We start from the raw sequence: 22,500 nt of genomic DNA, 5'->3' as shown, positions 1-22,500 counted from the left end.
GTGGAGGGAGTCAAACCTAACCTATGTGGCGGAGGGAGTAAAACCTAACCTATGTGGTGGAGGGAGTAAAACCTAACCTATGTGGTGGACGGAGTAAAACCTAACCTATGTGGTGTAGGGAGTAAAACCTAACCTATGTGGTGTAGGGAGTAAAACCTAACCTATGTGGCGGAGGGAGTAAAACCTCACCTATGTGGTGGAGGGAGTAAAACCTAACCTATGTGGTGGAGGGAGTAAAACCTAACCTATGTGGTGGAGGGAGTAAAGCATGTTCCAGACTCACCCAGGATACTTGATTAGCTACCATCACCCGGAAAAGATGAAGTGCAGAGAGCGTTGAAAGGCTAAAGACACACCTTTTTAATCATGCTTTTATTTTCTTGTGTTGTTTTCTATGTAAATCATTAATAGTTCTATTGTTCTTATTCTCTCAATGTTATGTTTTTAATAATGTATTCAAATAATATTTATATTTGATTTTTACATATAGTTCATCATATCTTTTGTACAATATTGTACACGTGAATTATTCTGCGGTGAAAGTGTTGTGTTATTGCTGCTAGTGGTGTGTGTGTGTGTGTGTGTGTATGTTTCCTTATTGTTATTGCTGTTGTGTTTTCTACAACACTTTGTGTGTGTAGGTGTGTTTCCTTATTGTTATTGCTGTTGTTTTCTACAGCACTTTGTGTGTGTGTTTGTGTGTGTTTCCTTATTGTTATTGCTGTTGTGTTTTCTACAGCACTTTGTGTGTGTGTGTGTGTGTGTGTGTGTGTGTGTGTGTGTGTTTCCTTATTGTTATTGCGGTTTTGTTTTCTACAGCACTTTGTGTTTGCCACTTGCTTGTGCATGAAAAGTGCAATATAAATAAAGTTTGATTGGATTTGAAGAAATGTCATATTTTTGGCCACTAACATGCCACAATGTTTGAACAGTAACACTGTATTTGAATAGAGGAAAGTAAAAGACTGTACTTTACTCCAGGCGCACCACTAGATGGAGCCTGCGTACCACAGTTGAAGGACTCCTGGTCGAGGTGATAAGTATTCATTAAATATGCTTTGGTGTAGATTTGATGTAAAACAAAAAAAGCGTCACTTTTCTAAAGGTGTCCGTTTGTGGAGGCGTTCCCTTTAGATTGCAAATCAAAGCCTCCAGTCCCCCCACGTCGGAGTTTACCTGACACACGAAACGTGAGGTATGCACTATCCACTTCAGCAGTAGAGTGTTGAACATTCTTTAAAGTGTGCTTTGTGGCAACTCCAACTTTGACCACAGCGGCAGTTGCTATGTAGAGTGGCACTTTCCATCATTTTTAGCAGACTGCATTGCATAATGTTTGAATGTTTTTTTTGCGGCAGATATCTAAAGACCCACAGCCCTCTGTTTTAGTCATGGATATATGTTTAGATGTAGTGGACCCTTTGAAGTATTTGGGTGTGGTCTTTGATTCAAACCTAACTTTTAAGTATCTTCTTTACAAAATGACAAATTAAACTTTCACATTTGAATCAAATAAGACCTTTTTTGACTTTGGAATCAGCAAAAGTGATGTTTGCACATTTCAACTAGTTGGTCTGATGCTACACAGCACACCTTAAGACCCATCACTGTCATTATTGGAATATTCTTAGCAAGTAGAATATTTGGCATTTGGACAACTATCAGACATTTTTGGATGTATGTTTTGTTTTTAGGGTTTTGAACAAGCGTGTCCCTCCACCACTACAAGTGTTTATAAATAAAAACCTGCGATACGAGAGGTGATTGTAACATTCAACCACGTAGGACTAAATGGTCATCTCAGTTAGACAATTAGAGACACTAGCAGGCTTAATGACTTGTAGCCAAGTGTCTGTTAATGACTTGTAGCCAAGTGTAATGTGCACGCTCAGCAGTTCATCTTATGTGGATTGTTTTATTGTCAATATTTATAGTAGAATGATATTGTCTGTTAATGACTTGTAGCCAAGTGTAATGTGCATGCTCAGCAGTTCATCTCATGTGGATTGTTTTATTGTCAATGAATGATATTGTCTGTAAATGTGTGTTTTTATGGTGCCTGCAGATGCAAAGTAGCTCTTGTAGCTAATATTTCATGTGATGCTCTGCTCAATATGGTCCTGATGGAAGAAAGCTGTACAATTCAAATGACTTCATCTCGTCACCTTTGGTGATGAAGGAGCCGTTCCTGCTGAGGGCCGAGTCCTTGCTGGAGGTGGAGTCGCAGCGGAGTAGCGGCTCCGACTCGTCGTGGAAGAAACTTTTGGTCCGGTCCACGGGTGACTGCTCCACCGCACCTGCAGCACTGCTGCCGGGTGACTGCTCCAGCGCACTGCTGCCGGGAGACTGTAAAGGCTGTTTGTGGATTGGACTGAGGCTTTGGCTTCCATTGGCTGAAGTCATCAGCTGCTTGAGGTCAAACTGTGGAGACACAAGCCAGACAAGACACAAGTCAGGACTTAGAGGATCCATGTTTATGGACATGTGCTATCAATAACAAATCTCTCTTTTTTCTGTCCGGCTTAACTTGCCAGACTTCGAACGTGTAAGATGGAATATTACTGACATAAGGGTGGAATTTTACTACCAAAGGTTTTACACTGAAGAAAATCGTTTATTTTTTTACTTACAACATTTTTTTTTAATTGAAGCTGTTTTTTATATTTGCAAAATGTTTTATTACTTGCAGAAATGTTTTTTTTTTTTTTTTTTTTAAACTTGTGAATCGCTTTTTTAATTGACGAAAATACCGTAAATTCCGGACTACAAGCTGCTACTTTCTTCCTATGCTTTAAACCCTGTGGCTTATAAAACGGTGCAGTTAATTTTTATTTTTTTTGCTGACGGCCATAATACAAATAGTTTAAAAACAAATAAAAAAATAAGCAAATATATTGAAAAAGTGTGTTATTGTTTGTGCAATGGCGCCATCATTTGTTCGCTCACTGTAGTTGCTGCAGTGTCCTTCCATTTAGCACTTTCAACCGGAAGTAGAAGTGCCGATCTGTCTTTTAGCCGTCCATAGTTTTCCTACTCGTATGGATTCGTTTGTGTTACAATATAACTAAAACAATTCGTACTTACTAAACCGTCCCATATGTGATGTTCGATGAGTGATTTCATCCATATTAGTACAAGCTAGCATAATGTAATCAAGCGAACGTCGTTAGCATTAGCTAATATGCTAACACATTTACCAGTGTCTGTGTTAGTATCATTAACTTACAATGGCATTATTTTCGTATTGTTTCACTTTCACAAATTCCTCAGTAAATTCATCAAAACGTCCAAGTCAGAGCTACACTGTTTCAATGCCCATTTCTCTGATGATGCAATTGTTGATGACTGAAGTGTTGATATCAACCAAACCCTCCACATCCCACCCCCCGAATTGTAAATAATGTAAATAATTCAATGTATATACTCTGATGATTAACTTGAGTGACGACTGTATTATGATGATAGTATATATGTATACCATGAATTGATTTACGTGGACCCCGACTTAAACAAGTTGAAAAACTTATTGGGGTGTTACCATTTAGTGGTCAATTGTACGGAATATGTACTGTACTGTGTAATCTACTAATACAAGTTTCAATCAATCAATCAATCAATCAAAAACATCACATTATTGAGTCTGTTTAGCTGATTGGAGAGCTAGCTTGTGCAGCTAGTGGGTCCATGACAATGACTTCTGTTTTGTTTGATCAGCCGTTTTACTGCCGTGTTACAGACACCGTTTGGAAACAATTAAATATGGAAACAAACATTTACATGATATTTCTGTGTAAATATCTCATTTCACAGCGTAGAAGGTCCTTAGTTCAATCCCGGGCTTGGGATCTTTCTGTGTGGAGTTTGCATGTTCTCCCCGTGACTGCGTGGGTTTTACTCCAGCTTCCTCCCACCTCCAAAGACATGCACCTGGGGATAGGCCCCTCCCACCTCCAAAGACATGCACCTGGGGATAGGCCCCTCCCACCTCCAAACACATACACCTGGGGATAGGTTGATTGGCAACACTAAATGGTCCATAGTGTGTGAATGTTGTCTATCTGTGTTGATGAGGTAGTGACTTGTCCAGGGTGTAACCCACCTTCCGCCCAAATGCAGCTGAGATAGGCTCCAGCACCCCCCGCGACCCCGAAAGGGACAAGCAGTAGAAAATGGATGGATGGATATTTATATGCGGCTTATAGTCTGGAGCGGCTAATATATAGAAAAATATTGTTCCCCCTAAAATTGAGTGGGTCCGGCTTATAAACCGATATGCAATATAGTCTGGAAAATAGGGTAGTTTTTTTTGTTGGGCGTTAGAATGAACATATTTGTGTGTTTGTGGAGTTTTGGCAGGTAACATCCACGGTTAAAGAGCACCAAATAAAACGTGCTTATACATTTTTGTGATTCCTCACATGAGTTAGCCCTAATATTGACTAATAGCTTGGCTTAAATGCTGTCTCCTCCCCTGCTGCTAATAATGAGCATGCAGTTGAAACCAGTAAGGACTGGTTTGGAGATGAGCTCATGAGAGGAGTGCCTTGTTATGAAGTCATGTCTTGTTTTCCCAGCCAGGGCCGAGAGGTAGCAGCACTTAGCAGATAGGAGATCAAATTGAAACCTAAGCATTGCTCTACTTCTGTGCTTTGCTGACTGACCGCTCTGTTGCAACAAAAGATCAACTTCTAGACCAGCACATCATTGGAGAGCAGATGCAGAAACTTCTAGACCAGCACATCATTGGAGAGCAGATGCAGAAACTTCTAGACCAGCACGTCATTGGAGAGCAGATGCAGAAACTTCTAGACCAGCACATCATTGGAGAGCAGATGCAGAAACGTCTAGACCAGCACATCATTGGAGAGCAGATGCAGAAACGTCTAGACCAGCACATCATTGGAGAGCAGATGCAGAAACTTCTAGACCAGCACGTCATTGGAGAGCAGATGCAGAAACTTCTAGACCAGCACATCATTGGAGAGCAGATGCAGAAACTTCTAGACCAGCACGTCATTGGAGAGCAGATGCAGAAACTTCTAGACCAGCACGTCATTGGAGAGCAGATGCAGAAACTTCTAGACCAGCACATCATTGGAGAGCAGATGCAGAAACTTCTAGACCAGCACGTCATTGGAGAGCAGATGCAGAAACGTAACGGTGACACATAAGTAACCTCCAGTTACTGACTTCATAAGGGAGGATAACTAAAACTTTATACTTTGTTTATTTGTATCCTAGAGGATGCTAACAGTTAGCATGCTAGCCAATTGTGTCCTTACAAACCCAACAGTCATGGATATTAATAATAATAATAATAATAATAATAATAATAATAATTAGCTTTATTGCTTCCGAAGAGAAATTTGTCTTGGGCATCAAGACACAGCGTTTTACATACAAACCCCGTTTCCATATGAGTTGGGAAATTGTGTTAGATGTAAATATAAACGGAATACAATGATTTGCAAATCATTTTCAAGCCATATTCAGTTGAATATGCTACAAAGACAACATATTTGATGTTCAAACTCATAAACTTTGTTTTTTTTTTGCAAATAATAATTAACTTATAATTTCATGGCTGCAACACGTGCCAAAGTAGTTGGGAAAGGGCATGTTCACCACTGTGTTACATGGCCTTTCCTTTTAACAACACTCAGTAAAGGTTTGGGAACTGAGGAGACACATTTTTGAAGCTTCTCAGGTGGAATTCTTTCCCATTCTTGCTTGATGTACAGCTTAAGTTGTTCAAGTCTCTGTTGTGCTATTTTAGGCTTCATAATGCGCCACACATTTTCAATGGGAGACAGGTCTGGACTACAGGCAGGCCAGTCTAGTACCCGCACTCTTTTACTATGAAGCCACGTTGATGTAACACGTGGCTTGGCATTGTCTTGCTGAAATAAGCAGGGGCGTCCATGGTAACGTTGCTTGGATGGCAACATATGTTGCTCCAAAAGCTGTATGTACCTTTCAGCATTAATGGTGCCTTCACAGATGTGTAAGTTACCCATGTCTTGGGCACTAATACACCCCCATACCATCACACATGCTGCCTTTTCAACTTTGCGCCTATAACAATCCGGATGGTTCTTTTCCTCTTTGGTCCGGAGGACACGACGTCCACAGTTTCCAAAAACAATTTGAAATGTGGACTCGTCAGACCACAGAACACTTTTCCACTTTGTATCAGTCCATCTTTAGATGAGCTCAGGCCCAGCGAAGCCGACAGCATTTGTGGGTGTTGTTGATAAACGGTTTTCGCCTTGCATAGGAGAGTTTTAACTTGCACTTACAGATGTAGCGACCATCTGTAGTTACTGACAGTGGGTTTCTGAAGTGTTCCTGAGGCCATGTGGTGATATCCTTTACACACTGATGTCGCTTGTTGATGCAGTACATCCTGAGGGATGGAAGGTCACGGGCTTAGCTGCTTACATGAAGTGATTTCTCCAGATTCTCTCAACCTTTTGATGATATTATGGAGCGTAGATGTTGAAATCCCTTCATTTCTTGCAATTGCACTTTGAGAAACGTTGTTCTTAAACTGTTTGACTATTTGCTCACGCAGTTGTAGACAAAGGGGTGTACCTCGCCCCATCCTTTCTTGTGAAAGACTGAGCATTTTTTGGGAAGCTGTTTTTATACCCAATCATGGCACCCACCTGTTCCCAATTAGCCTGCACACCTGTGGGATGTTCCAAATAAGTGTTTGATGAGCATTCCTCAACTTTATCAGTATTTATTGCCACCTTTCCCAACTTCTTTGTCATGTGTTGCTAAATTCTAAAGTTAATTATTATTTGCAAAAAAAAACAAAGTTTATGAGTTTGAACATCAAATATGTTGTCTTTGTAGCATATTCAACTGAATATGGCTTGAAAATGATTTGCAAATCATTGTATTCCGTTTATATTTACATCTAACACAATTTCCCAACTCATATGGAAACGGGGTTTGTATATACATACATACATACATACATACATATATCCATACATACATACATATATACATATATACATACATACATACATATATACATACATACATATATACATACATACATACATACATACATACATACATACATACAGTATGAATATGACATTACAGTGACTACAGTGTACAGTGCGCAGGTATATCAGTAAGTTATGAGATCACACATTACACTCCCCCAGTATTGCACACCTCCCATATTGTACTATCCCAATATTGCACTCCTTAGTATTGCACACCTCCCATATTGCACTATCCCAATATTGCACTATTTAGTATTGCACACCTCCCATATTGCACTATCCCAATATTGCACTCCTTAGTATTGCACACCTCCCATATTGCACTATCCCAATATTGCACTCCTTATTATTGCATCCGGTTATTACAGTAGTTTTGTGTTAAGTGCTTTGATTGCCATTGTTCCTTGGCATGATCTTGCCCGCATGCAAACTGTTAACATGTTAGCATTCTGACTGTTAGCTTTGCAGCTTTTACACACAATCACTAAAATGTTCACTCTGGTTTTGTTCATTCAAATCATATCAAACGGTGGAAAAATACATTCCCCAGAAGGCTTTAGAACAGCGGTTCTCAAACGTTTTCCCCCACCTCAGAAAACACCTGGCTCTCTAAGTACCACCATTAAAATACAGTAGCGTAGTAGGCCCAAGTATTCATTAAATACGAGGCAGATGTTTTATTTGAACACCTATATCTAATATTTAGGCCACTGTAACATTACACAGAGTTTAACTGTGTTTGAATATTTAATTAGTGATTCTCTAGTGGTACGTGTACCACATTTTGCTTTAGAAGTACTCAAAATGGAGGGAATTTATGTTTGTAAAGTATTTTTAGTATTCAGGCCAAAACTTTGTTAAAAGTGACAAATTCCTCTTGTTACCTGTTAAAAATGTATTTATTCTGTGGACACCATCGTGTTTAACTTGAGCGTTGGTCGCCTCTAAAACGTTTGTTTTTCAAAGACGCTGATCAAATTTAACAGCAGAGCGTTCTGACATATGTCGCCATGACACACGTACAGAAGGTCATGTACAAAAACCTTTGAAAAACTGCATATTGTATCATTTGAGACAAAGACAACATCCGATTCTGATGCATTGAGAGAAGAGATGATCCTATCACATTTTGAAACTGTTCTAGCGAGTTCTACTGCATTCAATGGGATTGTGAGGATGTCATGTGATGTCCCACACAATAGATCAAATGCTGATTCAAGGAACAATGCTTGATAAACTCAACTGAATTTCCCTCAGCCTTGTCTGTCAGACGTATGATCAACTTTGTATTTCTACAAGTCTTTCACCTTCTGAAAGAGAAATATTTCCCCAAATATCTTTCTCAGGACATTCAATCATCACAACTGGACTGTTTGGTTTGTACTAGAAGACCTTTCACCTCTCATCTAAGTAGACTTCATCAGTTCATAGACTTAGATTGGACAGATCTAGTCTTAGACTTAGATTGGTCACAGCCAGTCTTAGACATAGATGGGTCACATCTAGTCTTAGACTTAGATTGGACAGATCTCGTCTTAGACTTAGATTGGTCACATCTAGTCTTAGACTTACAGTGGTCACATCTAGTCTTAGACTTGGATTGGTCACATCTAGTCTTAGACTTAGATTGGTCACATCTAGTCTTAGACTTAAATTGGTGAGATCTTATATGGCGGCTGGTGCCAAAACCTCAAATATTTATTTTCCAAAACCAGGAGGGTGTGCCTGGGCAAGGATGGTTTTGTCATATCGTAGTGAGAAAAACAACTGTTTTGATGCAAACAAACAATCCTAACTGTCAAAGCCAACAGCAGTCGTTGAAAGTGTAATTTTCTCTCGTATCATAATGTACGATAATTTGAGCCCTGCAATACATGTTAGCAACTAAAAACAGGATACATCCAGAACGGCGTCCGATGTTGTGTAGTGTTTCATAATGTTATGCCGGTAGATTTAGGGGAAAACTGCTATTCAACTGGCTGAGTTCAGTTCAAAACCCAAGGAAAAGCCCTGAAAAGTCCGAAAAACGGTAGAGTGCTCCTTTTGTATAGAGGAACTTGGACCACAGTAAACGCATTGGCAGATCCTTTCATTGGCATTGTAAACTTGCTAGGAAACATAGTACATCGGGGTCATCTTGTGATTTACTTAACTGAGGCATTCCCCAAGGCAACCCTTTAAGTCTCTTCCTTTTTGGCAGACAGCCTTTTTTCCGTATTGTGATGAATGTAAATAAGGTGTTGCTGAAGTTTGTTAACTTCAGTCATTTGTTCTACTTTAGTTACACAAGTGGTGTTCCTCAAGGATCCATTTTAGGCCCTCTCTTTTTCATTTTTAGGCTATTCAACTGGTGGCCCACGTGTTCAGTTTGAAAAATACATTTATACAGCAGATTCTTAAAAACACTAGAGTGCTGTCATAAAGATGATTGGATGGTCCTTAAAAATAGCAGAAAACTAAATAAATCAAATGTCCACTGTAGAGGACGCTGATTTTACACTAAATAAAACAAATAGGAACAGACAAAGTCCGGCACCACAGTCCTTAGCTTTCTGGAAACGTGGCCCCCTAAACAATTTCATTGAAAACCCCTGACTTAGGGTGACTATTTCCCCGTTGACGATCTACATTTTTATCCTACCTGTGGATTGTCCTCCATGACCAGCCGGATCTTCTCTACCACGTCAATTCGGCGATGCCTATGCAAGGCGTTGATCAGCTTGGCCAGATTGGCATCACCGTCGCGAATGGTCCAGTGCTGCAGCGCGGCATACGCCCGCTCGTGATCCGCAGAGTAGCCGTTGGAGAAGGCAGCCACTTCACGTTCTGTGGCGTTGGCCAGCAACTGGTAGATGTCAATCCACTGAGGACCAACCTGAGCGGCGATCAGTTTCAGGATGTCCACCCCTAGGAAGAAAATATACAATTCAATATCTTTAGAACTAACAATATGCCTGACATTATACTGTAAACAGGACAGAATGAGCTCAGATTGGTGGCTTTACTCCGATACAGGCAAACTGGTTTAGTTCATCCTGTCCAGAACTGGCTGATTGAAGTCGACATAAGTTGTTGTCAAAATAATCAAAACTGAAACTGCTTTCACATTTACTTGTGGCTTTGGCCAAAGACATAAGCAAATGGGTGATACAGCAGAATATTTACATTGTTTGTCTTCCGTTTTCATTTGACATAACCCAGGGCTCTTCAACGTTCTCCAGGCTAAGGAGCCCCAAACTGATGACGATATATTTGATATCTTGTATAAAATGCTGTTTTAAATCAAAGGTACCTTGTTAACCAAGGATATTTATGGTGGAGGGAGGGAATACTATAGGTTCATCTTGTGTTTCTCTGTTGTTACAAAACAATGCATTTTTGCCATACCTACACTTAAATGGGTTGTACTTGTATAGCGCTTTTCTACCTTCAAGGTACTCAAAGCGCTTTGACACTACTTCCACATTTACCCATTCACACACACATTCACACACTGATGGTGAACTGCACTTTTTGGGGGGATTTTTGCCTATTATTCACAATAATAAAAGACAAGAATACGCAAATTTAATTTTTTTCTAAAGATAAAAAAAAAACGCTTGCAAGATGCGGTTAAAGGAAGTCACCATTGTAGCCTTCAAAGCCCTCCGTCAGCGTTTCATAAAAATGCTGCAAGGATATATACACAGTACATATAATGCAGTAACAGACACCTTAATAACAATATGTAATATGTACAATATACACACTGCAAGTATATATATCATGTAGTAACAGACACCTTCATAACAATATTTAATATGTACCATATACACACTACAAGTATGTATATATATAATGTAGTAACAGACACCTTCATAACAATATGTAAAATGTACAATTTTTACCGTATTTTGGTCATTTGAATCATTACCGGAACTTATCATTTATTTCAGTGCCAATAGCAACATAGTTCCTACTTCCAGCAACAAATGCGTGTGTTCTAATCCTTGAGGACTTCATAATAGACGACAAAGATATGTATTTTTTTAACCTGAATATACGGAGGATGTTGGTTCTAAAAGCTGAAGGAGCACGAGGAGAAGGTGAATGGTTGGAGCAGACCAATGCCAAGAGCGTGTCTAGGTGCTGTAAATGTGAAGCTTGGAGCCAAACTATGCCAACAGAAATGGAGTGCTTACCCAAAACCAACTGGAAAAATAAAATCCCCCCTACCAGCTTGACTAAACGGTCCAATGTCCATGGAGTCACTATAATATTGATCCTGATACACACAACATACCATGTGTGTTATTACAACTACACTACATACACTGTCTAGCTAGCTGTGTACAAACAAAACATGAAATAATACTTTACAGATACTGTAATATGATTGTTCATGCTTTTCACTCACCACAGATTGGTGTGGTATTGCATTGTGTTGTGTATTACAAACTCAAAAGCCATTCAGCTGCTGACGCAGAAGCTAGCATACGGCTAATGCCGTAGCATGGCGTCCCAAGGCGATCTGTTACTACGCTAGAAAAAGAGTTCATCATCATCAATCTTTATTGCAGACCTTAAGATCCATTAAAAATAAAAAACAGAATACAAAACATCCATCCATCCATCCATTTTCTACCGCTTATTCCCTTTGGGGTCGCGGGGGCGCTGGAGCCTATCTCAGCTGCACATGGGCGGAAGGCGGGGTACACCCTGGACAAGTCGCCACCTCATCGCAGGGCCAACACAGATAGACAGACAGCATTCACACACTAGGGCCCATTTAGTGTTGCCAATCAACCTATCCCCAGGTTTAAAACATTAAAAACAAAACAATAAAAAATAAAAACAATAAAACATAAAGCCCAAATGTCAGTTTCTGACATACAAACATGTGTGCCAATGGTTCCACAGTCCAGATGAGTACCTAACAGAACTGCGGCCAGGGTTCGTTATCACAATGAGTTTGTCATTTTCAGACTCAGATGCCCTACACTTAAACTTATACATAAGGTTGCTTAGCAACGCTGAGAAAGTGGGCACCCCAACACTAACAAACATCTGGCTTGCACTGGAGCTTCTTGGAATTCCCAAGAGAAGCCTCGTACAATCATTATAAGCCTCATACAATCATTATAAGCAACCTGCAGCTTCTCTATGCTTTTCTGCTTATACTTTACCCACAGAGGGCAGTATACAGAGGAGTGCAATACGCTCTGAATAAGTTTAGCTTTACATTACATGTACAATAATAACATTTCTTCATGCATACAGCATACGCCGCTGTCTGTATAGGTCATCATCATCATCACCCAATAGATCTGTAATGATGATACTTAGTTTTATCACACACACTCAGCACCTGTCCTGACAGATAGAATGAAGGAAAAGAGAGTTCCTTGTCTTCTCTTGTTCTACATATCATGATGACACTCTTTTTGGCATTATATTTCACATCCTATTTTAAAGCATAATGTGTACATATATTCAGCAGCTGTTGGAAGGCAGCACTGCTAGGAGACAGGATGGCTAAATCCTCCGCATACATCAAATGATTAACCACAGTATTACCAAGTACACATCCTGTTCGACAGGTATTGAGCTGTACATACAGCTCATTCATATACAGATTGAAGAGGGCAGGGGAGAGAATTCCCCCCTGGCGTACCCCTTTCCCAACCTTAAATGTTGCTGAGCAATTATCGCCCCATCTGATCTGCATGCTCTGATTAGCATACGAATATGACAGAATTCTGATGATACTATCAGGCACGCCTCTCTCTTTCAGTTTAAAAAACAGTTTCTCATGGTTGACTCTATCAAAGGCTTTTGACGCGTCAATATAGCCAACTAAAACTGAGGAGTTCTTACTTTTATACATATCAATCACTTAGATACAAAGGTCAGTACCATGCTTAGTTTTAAAACCAAACTGATTGTCAGCAGTGGTAAGAAAAGCGCTTAAGCGGTCTAATAAAATGATCTCTATAACTTTAGAAAGTATGCTTGCAAGTGCAATAGGCCTGTAATTGTCCATGCTTCCCACCTTACCTGCCTTGTCCTTGATGACCGGCACCAGAGTGACAGCCAGCATGGAGTCAGGCAGCAGCCCGTGTGACATCAGGCCTGGAAAACAGATGGAAAGCAGGACCGCTACTCTGGGGCTTGCATGTTTCAGGTGTTCTGCACTTATTTGATCAGAGCCACTGGCTTTATTATCAGCTAGCTGGGATATTGCCTGCAGCACCTCACTTACAGAGACTCCAACAGCCTCACAGTTGTGGATGCTGCCTATATCACTTTTAACACAATTAAAAAGTGCAGAATAGTGCTACCTCCATTTCTCAGCTATGTTAGAAGCTCCAGCTACACCCTCAATTGTGCATGGCAGCGACATACTGCCTCGGTTCAATGTCTTCACCTCTTTCCAGAATCCACTGATATTGCAGTTAAGGAGTTTCTCAGCCAATGAGTCAGCTCTCATAGTGTGTTCATTTCGAATGACAAATTGAATGGCAGATTTGTACTTAGAATGTGTTAGCTTCTTACGATCTAGTACTGGACCTAGTCTAGGTCTGCCAGCCAGAACTCCTTAGCCGCAGTGTAATGCACTCAAACATGTTTATTCCAGCCTGGCTTCCCACTGGATTTCCTGTTCGTGCATGTAATATAAGAACTACGGTACTAGCTTCACACAGGATTTTGACAATATAGTCATTCATTGCACAAAGTGATTTTCTATGATTAATAATATCATTACAGTTAAGATTAGTACAAAAAATTGCATCAAGTGGAAGAGACATATTATTTAAAAGAGCTTCAGTTCTCCTGTAATAAAACAGCACTTCCTCATCTGTGAGTTTAGACCAGTCTCGTTAGGCCTTCAGGCTATTAACCTCCTGGGTCAACTCAGGGAGACTGTCCAACTTTATATCTAATATGAATGGAATATGGTCGCTCATAGAGGCCTCATACACAATCTCCATAGAACGTGTGCGTCAGCCGCACTGACACAGTGGTCAAGCCATGATGTTGTGTGCCAGGCTTCACTAATATAAGAATAGCTATCAGCTGGCAACAACCCTTGACTAGATAAGGCGAGCGCATTTTCATCACAAAACTGTATTAGGTGTCTTGCAAATGAAGTGTTTAAGATGTAAAGTGTAGCAGCCATCATGATGTGCAGTGATGTTTTCTAATGACCGTAAGTCTTGAACTATACTAAGTCTTTCAATGGTTGGAATCTGCGCTTTGGCATGATATACTAGTTACTATGGTCATGTAATTAGTTACTATGGTAATGTAAGTCACAGCAGCTCAGACGAGGCACCAAGCAGTGTGGGTGGGGAGCGTTTCCACAGAGCGTTTCCACAGAGTGTTTCCAGAGCCTGAAATAGGGGTTTCAGGGACAGACGCAGTAAGGAGATTTTTACAACTAAGTTCTAAAGCTTAGTGATATATCACATATATCACAATGTAGGTGGGTTTTTTTTTACCTTTTGCGTTCATATTTCGCTGTGTTTGTTGCATTTTTGTTGCGTTTCGCTTGATTGTAACGGGAGAGGGGGTGTGACGCTCATATGTTGTCAATATTCAGTGTTTTATTGTTCATAGTTAATATTGTAAATCCCAAATTCTTTATTTTCATGTACATTCTGGGTGTCTCATTCAGTCAAAAAATTTACAATTCCATTCCGTTTTTTCAAGCGGTCTGTCATAATGTTTTTAGCATTCAATCAGACATTATTGTGAGGTTTTGTATTGGGACGGCGTGGCGCAGTGGGAGAGTGGCCGTGTGCAACCCGAGGGTCCCTGGTTCAATCCCCACCTAGTACCAACCTCGTCATGTTCGTTGTGTCCTGAGCAAGACACTTCACCCTTGCTCCTGATGGGTGCTGGTTAGCGCCTTGCATGGCAGCTCCCTCCATCAGTGTGTGAATGTGTGTGTGAATGGGTAAATGTGGAAGTAGTGTCAAAGCGCTTTGAGTACCTTGAAGGTAGAAAAGCGCTATACAAGTACAACCCATAGTGTTCCTAAAAATAGATATACGGCCCCCAGACACATTTTCTTATCTAAATTTGGCCCCCGAGTCAAAATAATTGCCAAGGCCTGGTTTAGAAGTTTTACAATATAAACAAAACAATCCTTACTTACTAAACCGTCATATGTGATGCCTGTAGGAGTGTTTTCATGCATATTTGCACGTGCTATCGTAACGTGATGACGCTAGCATTGTTAGCATTAGCTAATATGCTAACATGTTTACCAGTGTCTGTGTTCGTATTATTAACTTACAATGGCATTCTTTTTGTATTGTTTCACTTTCACAAATTCCTCAGTATATTCACCAAGATGTCACCATGGAGTTATTGAGTCTGTTTAGCTGATTGGAGAGCTAGCTTGTGCAGCTAGTGGGTCCATGATGATGACTTCTGTTTTGTTTGATCAGCCGTTTTACTGCCGTATTACAGATACTGTTTGTAAACAATTAAGGTATGTAAACATATACAACTTTACATATTTTTTCTGTGTAAATATTAATTTAGCAAGTAATATATCTGCGGCTTATAGTCTGTTTTTTAATCTAAAATTGAGTTGGTGCGGCTTATATATTAGTGCGCTCTATAATTGGGAAAGTGCAATATTATGTATCATAACAACATGAATGCATACAGTCAGAAAATGGTCATTCCAACCAGCACAGGTCACGACACCTCATCTGAGTACGTAAAAAGGGACAACTTGGAGTACATGACGAGAATTGCAGCACAGAGCCTAGCTAATGGTGCGTTCCAGGAAGTCGGAATTTCCGAGTTCCTAGTTGGAAATTTCAACTGGTCGGATTTCCTACTTGGAAAGTCTTCGCCAAGCCCGATTTGGCTTTCAAAGATGGCTGCCCTGTTTGTAAACAAGCTTCTGTAATATCCGTTATTAGCACTTCCTGCATAGTTGTTTCAGACAGACATCATAGTAGGGGTGTGGGAAAAAATCAATTTGAATTCGAATCCCGATTCTCACATTGTGCGATTCAGAATCGATTCTCTTTTTTTTTTTAAATCTATTTTTTTTTCAAATGTATTTATTTATTTATTATTTTCTTAATTAATCAATCCAACAAACCAATACACAGCAATACCATAACAATGCAATCCAATTCCAAAAGCAAACTCGAGCCAGCAACACTCAGAAGTGCAATAAACAGAGCAATTGAGAGGAGACACAAACACCACACACAACAAAGCAACAAAAATGAATATTATCAACAACAGTATCAATATTAGTTACAATTTCAACATAGCAGTGACTAAAAATCCCTCATTGACATTATCATTAGACATTTATAAAAAAGAACAATAGTGTCACAGTGGCTTACACTTGCATCACATCTCATAAGCTTGACAACACACTGTGTCCAATATTTTCACAAAGATCAAATAAGTCATATTTTTGGTTCATTTAATAGTTCAAACAAATGTACATTATTGCAATCAGTTGATAAAACATTGTCCTTTACAATTATAAAAGCTTTTTACTGTGCTTGCATGTCAGCAGACTGGGGTAGATCCTGCTGAAATCCTATGTATTCAATCAATAGACAATCCTTTTCAATCAGGGAAAAAATCAGTTTTTAATCGAGAATCGTGTTGAATTGAAAAAAAAATCGATTTTGAATCGAATCGTGACCCCAAGAATTGATATTGAATCGAATCGTGGGACACCCAAAGATTCACAGCCCTACATCATAGCAACATGTATTACTTCAAAATGTTAAAGAAACAATCAAATAACCTTTGAAAAGCCTCTTTCTTTTTCTCTATCCTTTAGTTGCGGGGCAGACTAGCTAAAATCCTTAGCTGTTGCTATTTGTAATAAAAAAGGATGGAAAGAAGGAGCTTTAGTTGTCATACCAGTACACATTTACGGTACGACATCCGGAGTGTGGAGACAAACTGTAATAAATAGGCAATAAACACAAGGCACTTGGGTCCGAGATAGATAAATAGTGATAACTTAGGACACAGAAGGATGCTACAAAACGACAATATAGGCGGAGACAAAATTGCCTGCACATAAATAACACTGCCCAGAAAAGAGCTCATTTAGGGGTGGTGTGGCTCTGATGGTAGAGCAGCCAGCCAGAAACTTGAATGGTGCCTGGTTGGATTCCAGCTTCCGCCCATCCGAGTCACTGCCGTTATGTTGTTGGACACACTGCTTTAAAGATGTAGATTTTCAATGTAAAAGCACTATATAAATATATATATTACTTCTAATTCAAAGTGACGTGAAGATAAAGAACATTTGCCGATTAAGACCACAATGAAGTCACAAATCCTAATATGACCCCTTTCAGCCGGCACATTTTAGTCAAAATAAAAGCAAGATGGACGAAAAGAAAATCTCCTTCTCTTATTTTCTTTAGGAAAGCAGAATTGAAAGTGCCCAGCACTGACTTTCAAAGGAAACGCAGGGCCACTTTTGTCCATTCATGAAGTCACATGAACGTTTAAATCCGGCGTAAGAAAGGTCATTGAGTTAGAGCACGCCAGCCAAAATAAATAGTGTCCATAGCAGCTTATGCTGAATGTGTCTTCACCTTCACCTCACTAAGTCCACAGTGTCACCACGGCAACATGTCCAGGCTTGGGAACAACCACTTGTCAAACATCACCTCCCAGGGGGTGAACAAGGAGATGGGTCAAATGTCACCTCCCAGGGGGTGAACAAGGAGATGGGTCAAATGTCACCTCCCAGGGGGTGAACAAGTTGATGGGTCAAATGTCACCTCCCAGGGGGTGAACAAGGAGATGGGTCAAATGTCACCTCCCAGGGGGTGAACAAGGAGATGGGTCAAATGTCACCTCCTAGGGGGTGAACAAGGAGATGGGTCAAATGTCACCTCCCAGGGGGTGAACAAGTTGATGGGTCAAATGTCACCTCCCAGGGGGTGAACAAGGAGATGGGTCAAATGTCACCTCCAAGGGGGTGAACAAGTTGATGGGTCAAATGTCACCTCCCAGGGGGTGAACAAGGAGATGGGTCAAATGTCACCTCCCAGGGGGTGAACAAGTTGATGGGTCAAACGTCACCTCCCAGGGGGTGAACAAGTTGATGGGTCAAATGTCACCTCCCAGGGGGTGAACAAGTTGATGGGTCAAATGTCACCTCCCAGGGGGTGAACAAGGAGATGGGTCAAATGTCACCTCCCAGGGGGTGAACAAGTTGATGGGTCAAATGTCACCTCCCAGGGGGTGAACAAGGAGATGGGTCAAATGTCACCTCCCAGGGGGTGAACAAGGAGATGGGTCAAATGTCACCTCCCAGGGGGTGAACAAGGAGATGGGTCAAATGTCACCTCCCAGGGGGTGAACAAGTTGATGGGTCAAACGTCACCTCCCAGGGGGTGAACAAGGAGATGGGTCAAATGTCTCCTCCCAGGGGGTGAACAAGGAGATGGGTCAAATGTCACCTCCCAGGGGGTGAACAAGTTGATGGGTCAAATGTCACCTCCCAGGGGGTGAACAAGTTGATGGGTCAAATGTCACCTCCCAGGGGGTGAACAAGGAGATGGGTCAAATGTCACCTCCCAGGGGGTGAACAAGGAGATGGGTCAAATGTCACCTCCCAGGGGGTGAACAAGTTGATGGGTCAAATGTCACCTGCCAGGGGGTGAACAAGGAGATGGGTCAAATGTCACCTCCCAGGAGGTGAACAAGTTGATGGGTCAAATGTCACCTCCCAGGGGGTGAACAAGGAGATGGGTCAAATGTCACCTCCCAGGTGATGAACAAGTTGATGGGTCAAATGTCACCTCCCAGGGGGTGAACAAGGAGATGGGTCAAATGTCACCTCCCAGGTGATGAACAAGTTGATGGGTCAAATGTCACCTCCCAGGGGGTGAACAAGGAGATGGGTCAAATGTCACCTCCCAGGGGGTGAACAAGGAGATGGGTCAAATGTCACCTCCCAGGGGGTGAACAAGGAGATGGGTCAAATGTCACCTCCCAGAGGGTGAACAAGGAGATGGGTCAAATGTCACCTCCCAGGGGTGAACAAGTTGATGGGTCAAATGTCACCTCCCAGGGGGTGAACAAGTTGATGGGTCAAATGTCACCTCCCAGGGGGTGAACAAGGAGATGGGTCAAATGTCACCTCCCAGGGGGTGAACAAGGAGATGGGTCAAATGTCACCTCCCAGGGGGTGAACAAGGAGATGGGTCAAATGTCACCTCCCAGGTGATGAACAAGTTGATGGGTCAAATGTCACCTCCCAGGGGGTGAACAAGGAGATGGGTCAAATGTCACCTCCCAGGGGGTGAACAAGTTGATGGGTCAAACGTCACCTCCCAGGGGGTGAACAAGGAGATGGGTCAAATGTCACCTCCCAGGGGGTGAACAAGTTGATGGGTCAAATGTCACCTCCCAGGGGGTGAACAAGTTGATGGGTCAAATGTCACCTCCCAGGGGGTGAACAAGGAGATGGGTCAAATGTCACCTCCCAGGGGGTGAACAAGGAGATGGGTCAAATGTCACCTCCCAGGGGGTGAACAAGTTGATGGGTCAAATGTCACCTGCCAGGGGGTGAACAAGGAGATGGGTCAAATGTCACCTCCCAGGAGGTGAACAAGTTGATGGGTCAAATGTCACCTCCCAGGGGGTGAACAAGGAGATGGGTCAAATGTCACCTCCCAGGTGATGAACAAGTTGATGGGTCAAATGTCACCTCCCAGGGGGTGAACAAGGAGATGGGTCAAATGTCACCTCCCAGGTGATGAACAAGTTGATGGGTCAAATGTCACCTCCCAGGGGGTGAACAAGGAGATGGGTCAAATGTCACCTCCCAGGGGGTGAACAAGGAGATGGGTCAAATGTCACCTCCCAGGGGGTGAACAAGGAGATGGGTCAAATGTCACCTCCCAGAGGGTGAACAAGGAGATGGGTCAAATGTCACCTCCCAGGGGTGAACAAGTTGATGGGTCAAATGTCACCTCCCAGGGGGTGAACAAGTTGATGGGTCAAATGCGGAGGACAAATTTCACCACACCTAGTATGTGTGTGTGACTATCATTGGTACAAGTCTTAATAATTCAATATCTATTCAGGTCAGGGGTGTGCTGGAGCCAATCCCAGTAAATTGTAACTCATGTTATACATGTTCGAAAAATACATAATGCTATAGTTCAGGCTGAGGTTGTTTTAAAACCAGTGGAACCTGAATTTACGAACCTAATTAGTCCTTGAACACGGTTCGTAAACTGAACGTTTGTATAGTGAAGCAGAGCTCCCCAAAATAATCAATCCAAACATAAAAACTTGGTCCTAGCCTCGAAAAAAGTCCCTATTTTAGTAAAAAAAACTGCATATTTGGAAAACACTAATATATAGAGTCGCGGTCAAAAGTGTACATACACTTGTAAAGAACATAACGTCATGGCTGTCTTGACTTTACAATTATCAAGGTGGAAAATCGAGGCGTTTGTAAATCAATGTATCATTATTGTTCTTAAGTTGGCTTCTCTTGACATTGCTTCACCTTTCTGGAGGCTCCTATCCAAAGTATTTATCCACTTTGATGCAATTCAGCTTGATCCCTGCTTGGTGTCCACAGAGGAAGAGATGGCAACGCCACAAATCCAGGATTATTGTGAGAGATGAAAAGGATCAAGCATGTATGTCACACATAGTTTATGAACACTGACATGCTTCACACAATCATTTCCACATTCAATCAAAATGATGGCAGACCGTACATAACTAACCCCAACAATGACCAACATGAAGTCAATCCATGACGTACTGCAGATTAATAAAGTTGGCGTGCCAGCCTTGTGGGTGAAAAGCCTGCCGCCTGGCTGGCGATAACGCAGAGTGACATGATGGCCTATATACTGTAAGTCTTGTGAGGGTCCAGTCAGCACATGTGCTTATGTCTTTGCAACATGATTGTGAGGGTCCAGTCAACACATGTGCTTATGTCTTTGCAACATGATTGTGAGGGTCCAGTCAACACATGTGCTTATGTCTTTGCAACATGATTGTGAGGGTCCAGTCAACACATGTGCTTATGTCTTTGCAACATGATTGTGAGGGTCCAGTCAACACATGTGCTTATGTCTTTGCAACATGATTGTGAGGGTCCAGTCAACACATGTGCTTATGTCTTTGCAACATGATTGTGAGGGTCCAGTCAACACATGTGCTTATGTCTTTGCAACATGATTGTGAGGGTCCAGTCAACACATGTGCTTATGTCTTTGCAACATGATTGTGAGGGTCCAGTCAACACATGTGCTTATGTCTTTGCAACATGATTGTGAGGGTCCAGTCAACACATGTGCTTATGTCTTTGCAACATGATTGTGAGGGTCCAGTCAACACATGTGCTTATGTCTTTGCAACATGATTGGTTTTCTGCTCCTCAATCCATTGTCCCAAGGATGACAGCACAGATGGAGACATTTGTGCTGTGATGACAAGCAACACTTGAGTCAGTGTCGGGAGACAAGAAGTCATCATCTCCATGTGGAGACACTGGATATTAGGATATTACGATAGTAGGAGACAAGAAGTCATCATCTCCATGTGGAGACACTGGATATTAGGATATTACGATAGTAGGAGACAACAAGTCATCATCTCCATGTGGAGACACTGGATATTAGGGCTGTCAATCACAACGTTCTTGGGCGTAACCATTCGATTCAGAATCCATTCTTGATTCAAAACTATTCTCGATTCATAATCAATACTCTTTTAATAACATTGAGTGTCAGTTCTATGATTAACTACATTCTTCCATAAAAAATACAATGCAGCTGTGAAAAAATGATATATTACTTCAAAGAAAACTGGTTTTGTTTAATAAAATTATATCCAAACATTGAATACATTTCTACAGTCCGGATGGTTCTTTTCCTCTTTGGTCCGGAGGACACAAGGTCCACAGTTTCCAAAAACAATGTGAAATGTGGACTCGTCAGACCACAGAACACTTTTCCACTTTGCATCAGTCCATCTTAGATGAGCTGGGGCCCAGCGAAGCGTTACTGGGTGTTGTTGATAAATGGCTTTGGCTTTGCATAGTAGAGATTTAACTTGCACTTACAGATGTAGCGACCAACTGTAGTTACTGACAGTGGCTTTCTGAAGTGTTCCTGAGCCCATGTGGTGATATCCTTTACACACTGATGTGGCTTTTTGAGGCAGTACCACCTGAGGGAACCAAGGTGCGTAATATCATGGCTTACGTGCAGTGATTTCTCCATATTCTCTGAACCTTTTGATGATATTACGGAGCGTAGATGGTGAAATCCCTAAATTACTTGCAATAGCTGCTTGAGAAATGTTGTTTATAAACAATTTGCTCAGGCATTTGTTGACAAAGTGGTGACCCTCGCCCCGTCCTTGTTTGTGAATGACTGAGCATTTCATGGAAGCTGCTTTTATACCCAATCATGGCACCCACCTGTTCCCAATTAGCCTGTTCACC

At 41.4% G+C, this 22,500-nt stretch overlaps 1 protein-coding gene across 1 annotated transcript in view; it reads right to left on the bottom strand.

The window, feature by feature from the left end:
• tnfrsf21 (tumor necrosis factor receptor superfamily, member 21) overlaps window positions 1–22,500 on the bottom strand; it is a 66,906-nt gene that overhangs the window by 2,094 nt on the left and 42,312 nt on the right. Inside the window, exons 4-5 of the mRNA XM_061924414.2 lie at window positions 9,667–9,932; window positions 2,166–2,421 (exon numbers count right to left, since the gene is read on the bottom strand). Of these exons, the coding sequence (XP_061780398.1) occupies window positions 2,166–2,421; window positions 9,667–9,932 (522 nt within the window). The remainder of the gene's footprint in view (window positions 1–2,165; window positions 2,422–9,666; window positions 9,933–22,500) is intronic.

The sequence above is a fragment of the Nerophis lumbriciformis genome, linkage group LG29 (genome assembly GCF_033978685.3).
Source record: "Nerophis lumbriciformis linkage group LG29, RoL_Nlum_v2.1, whole genome shotgun sequence".
In the NCBI taxonomy this organism is placed as follows: domain Eukaryota; kingdom Metazoa; phylum Chordata; class Actinopteri; order Syngnathiformes; family Syngnathidae; genus Nerophis; species Nerophis lumbriciformis.
The sequence above is the reverse complement of the archived record's forward strand: the minus strand, read 5'-3'. Positions and strand labels throughout refer to the sequence as shown.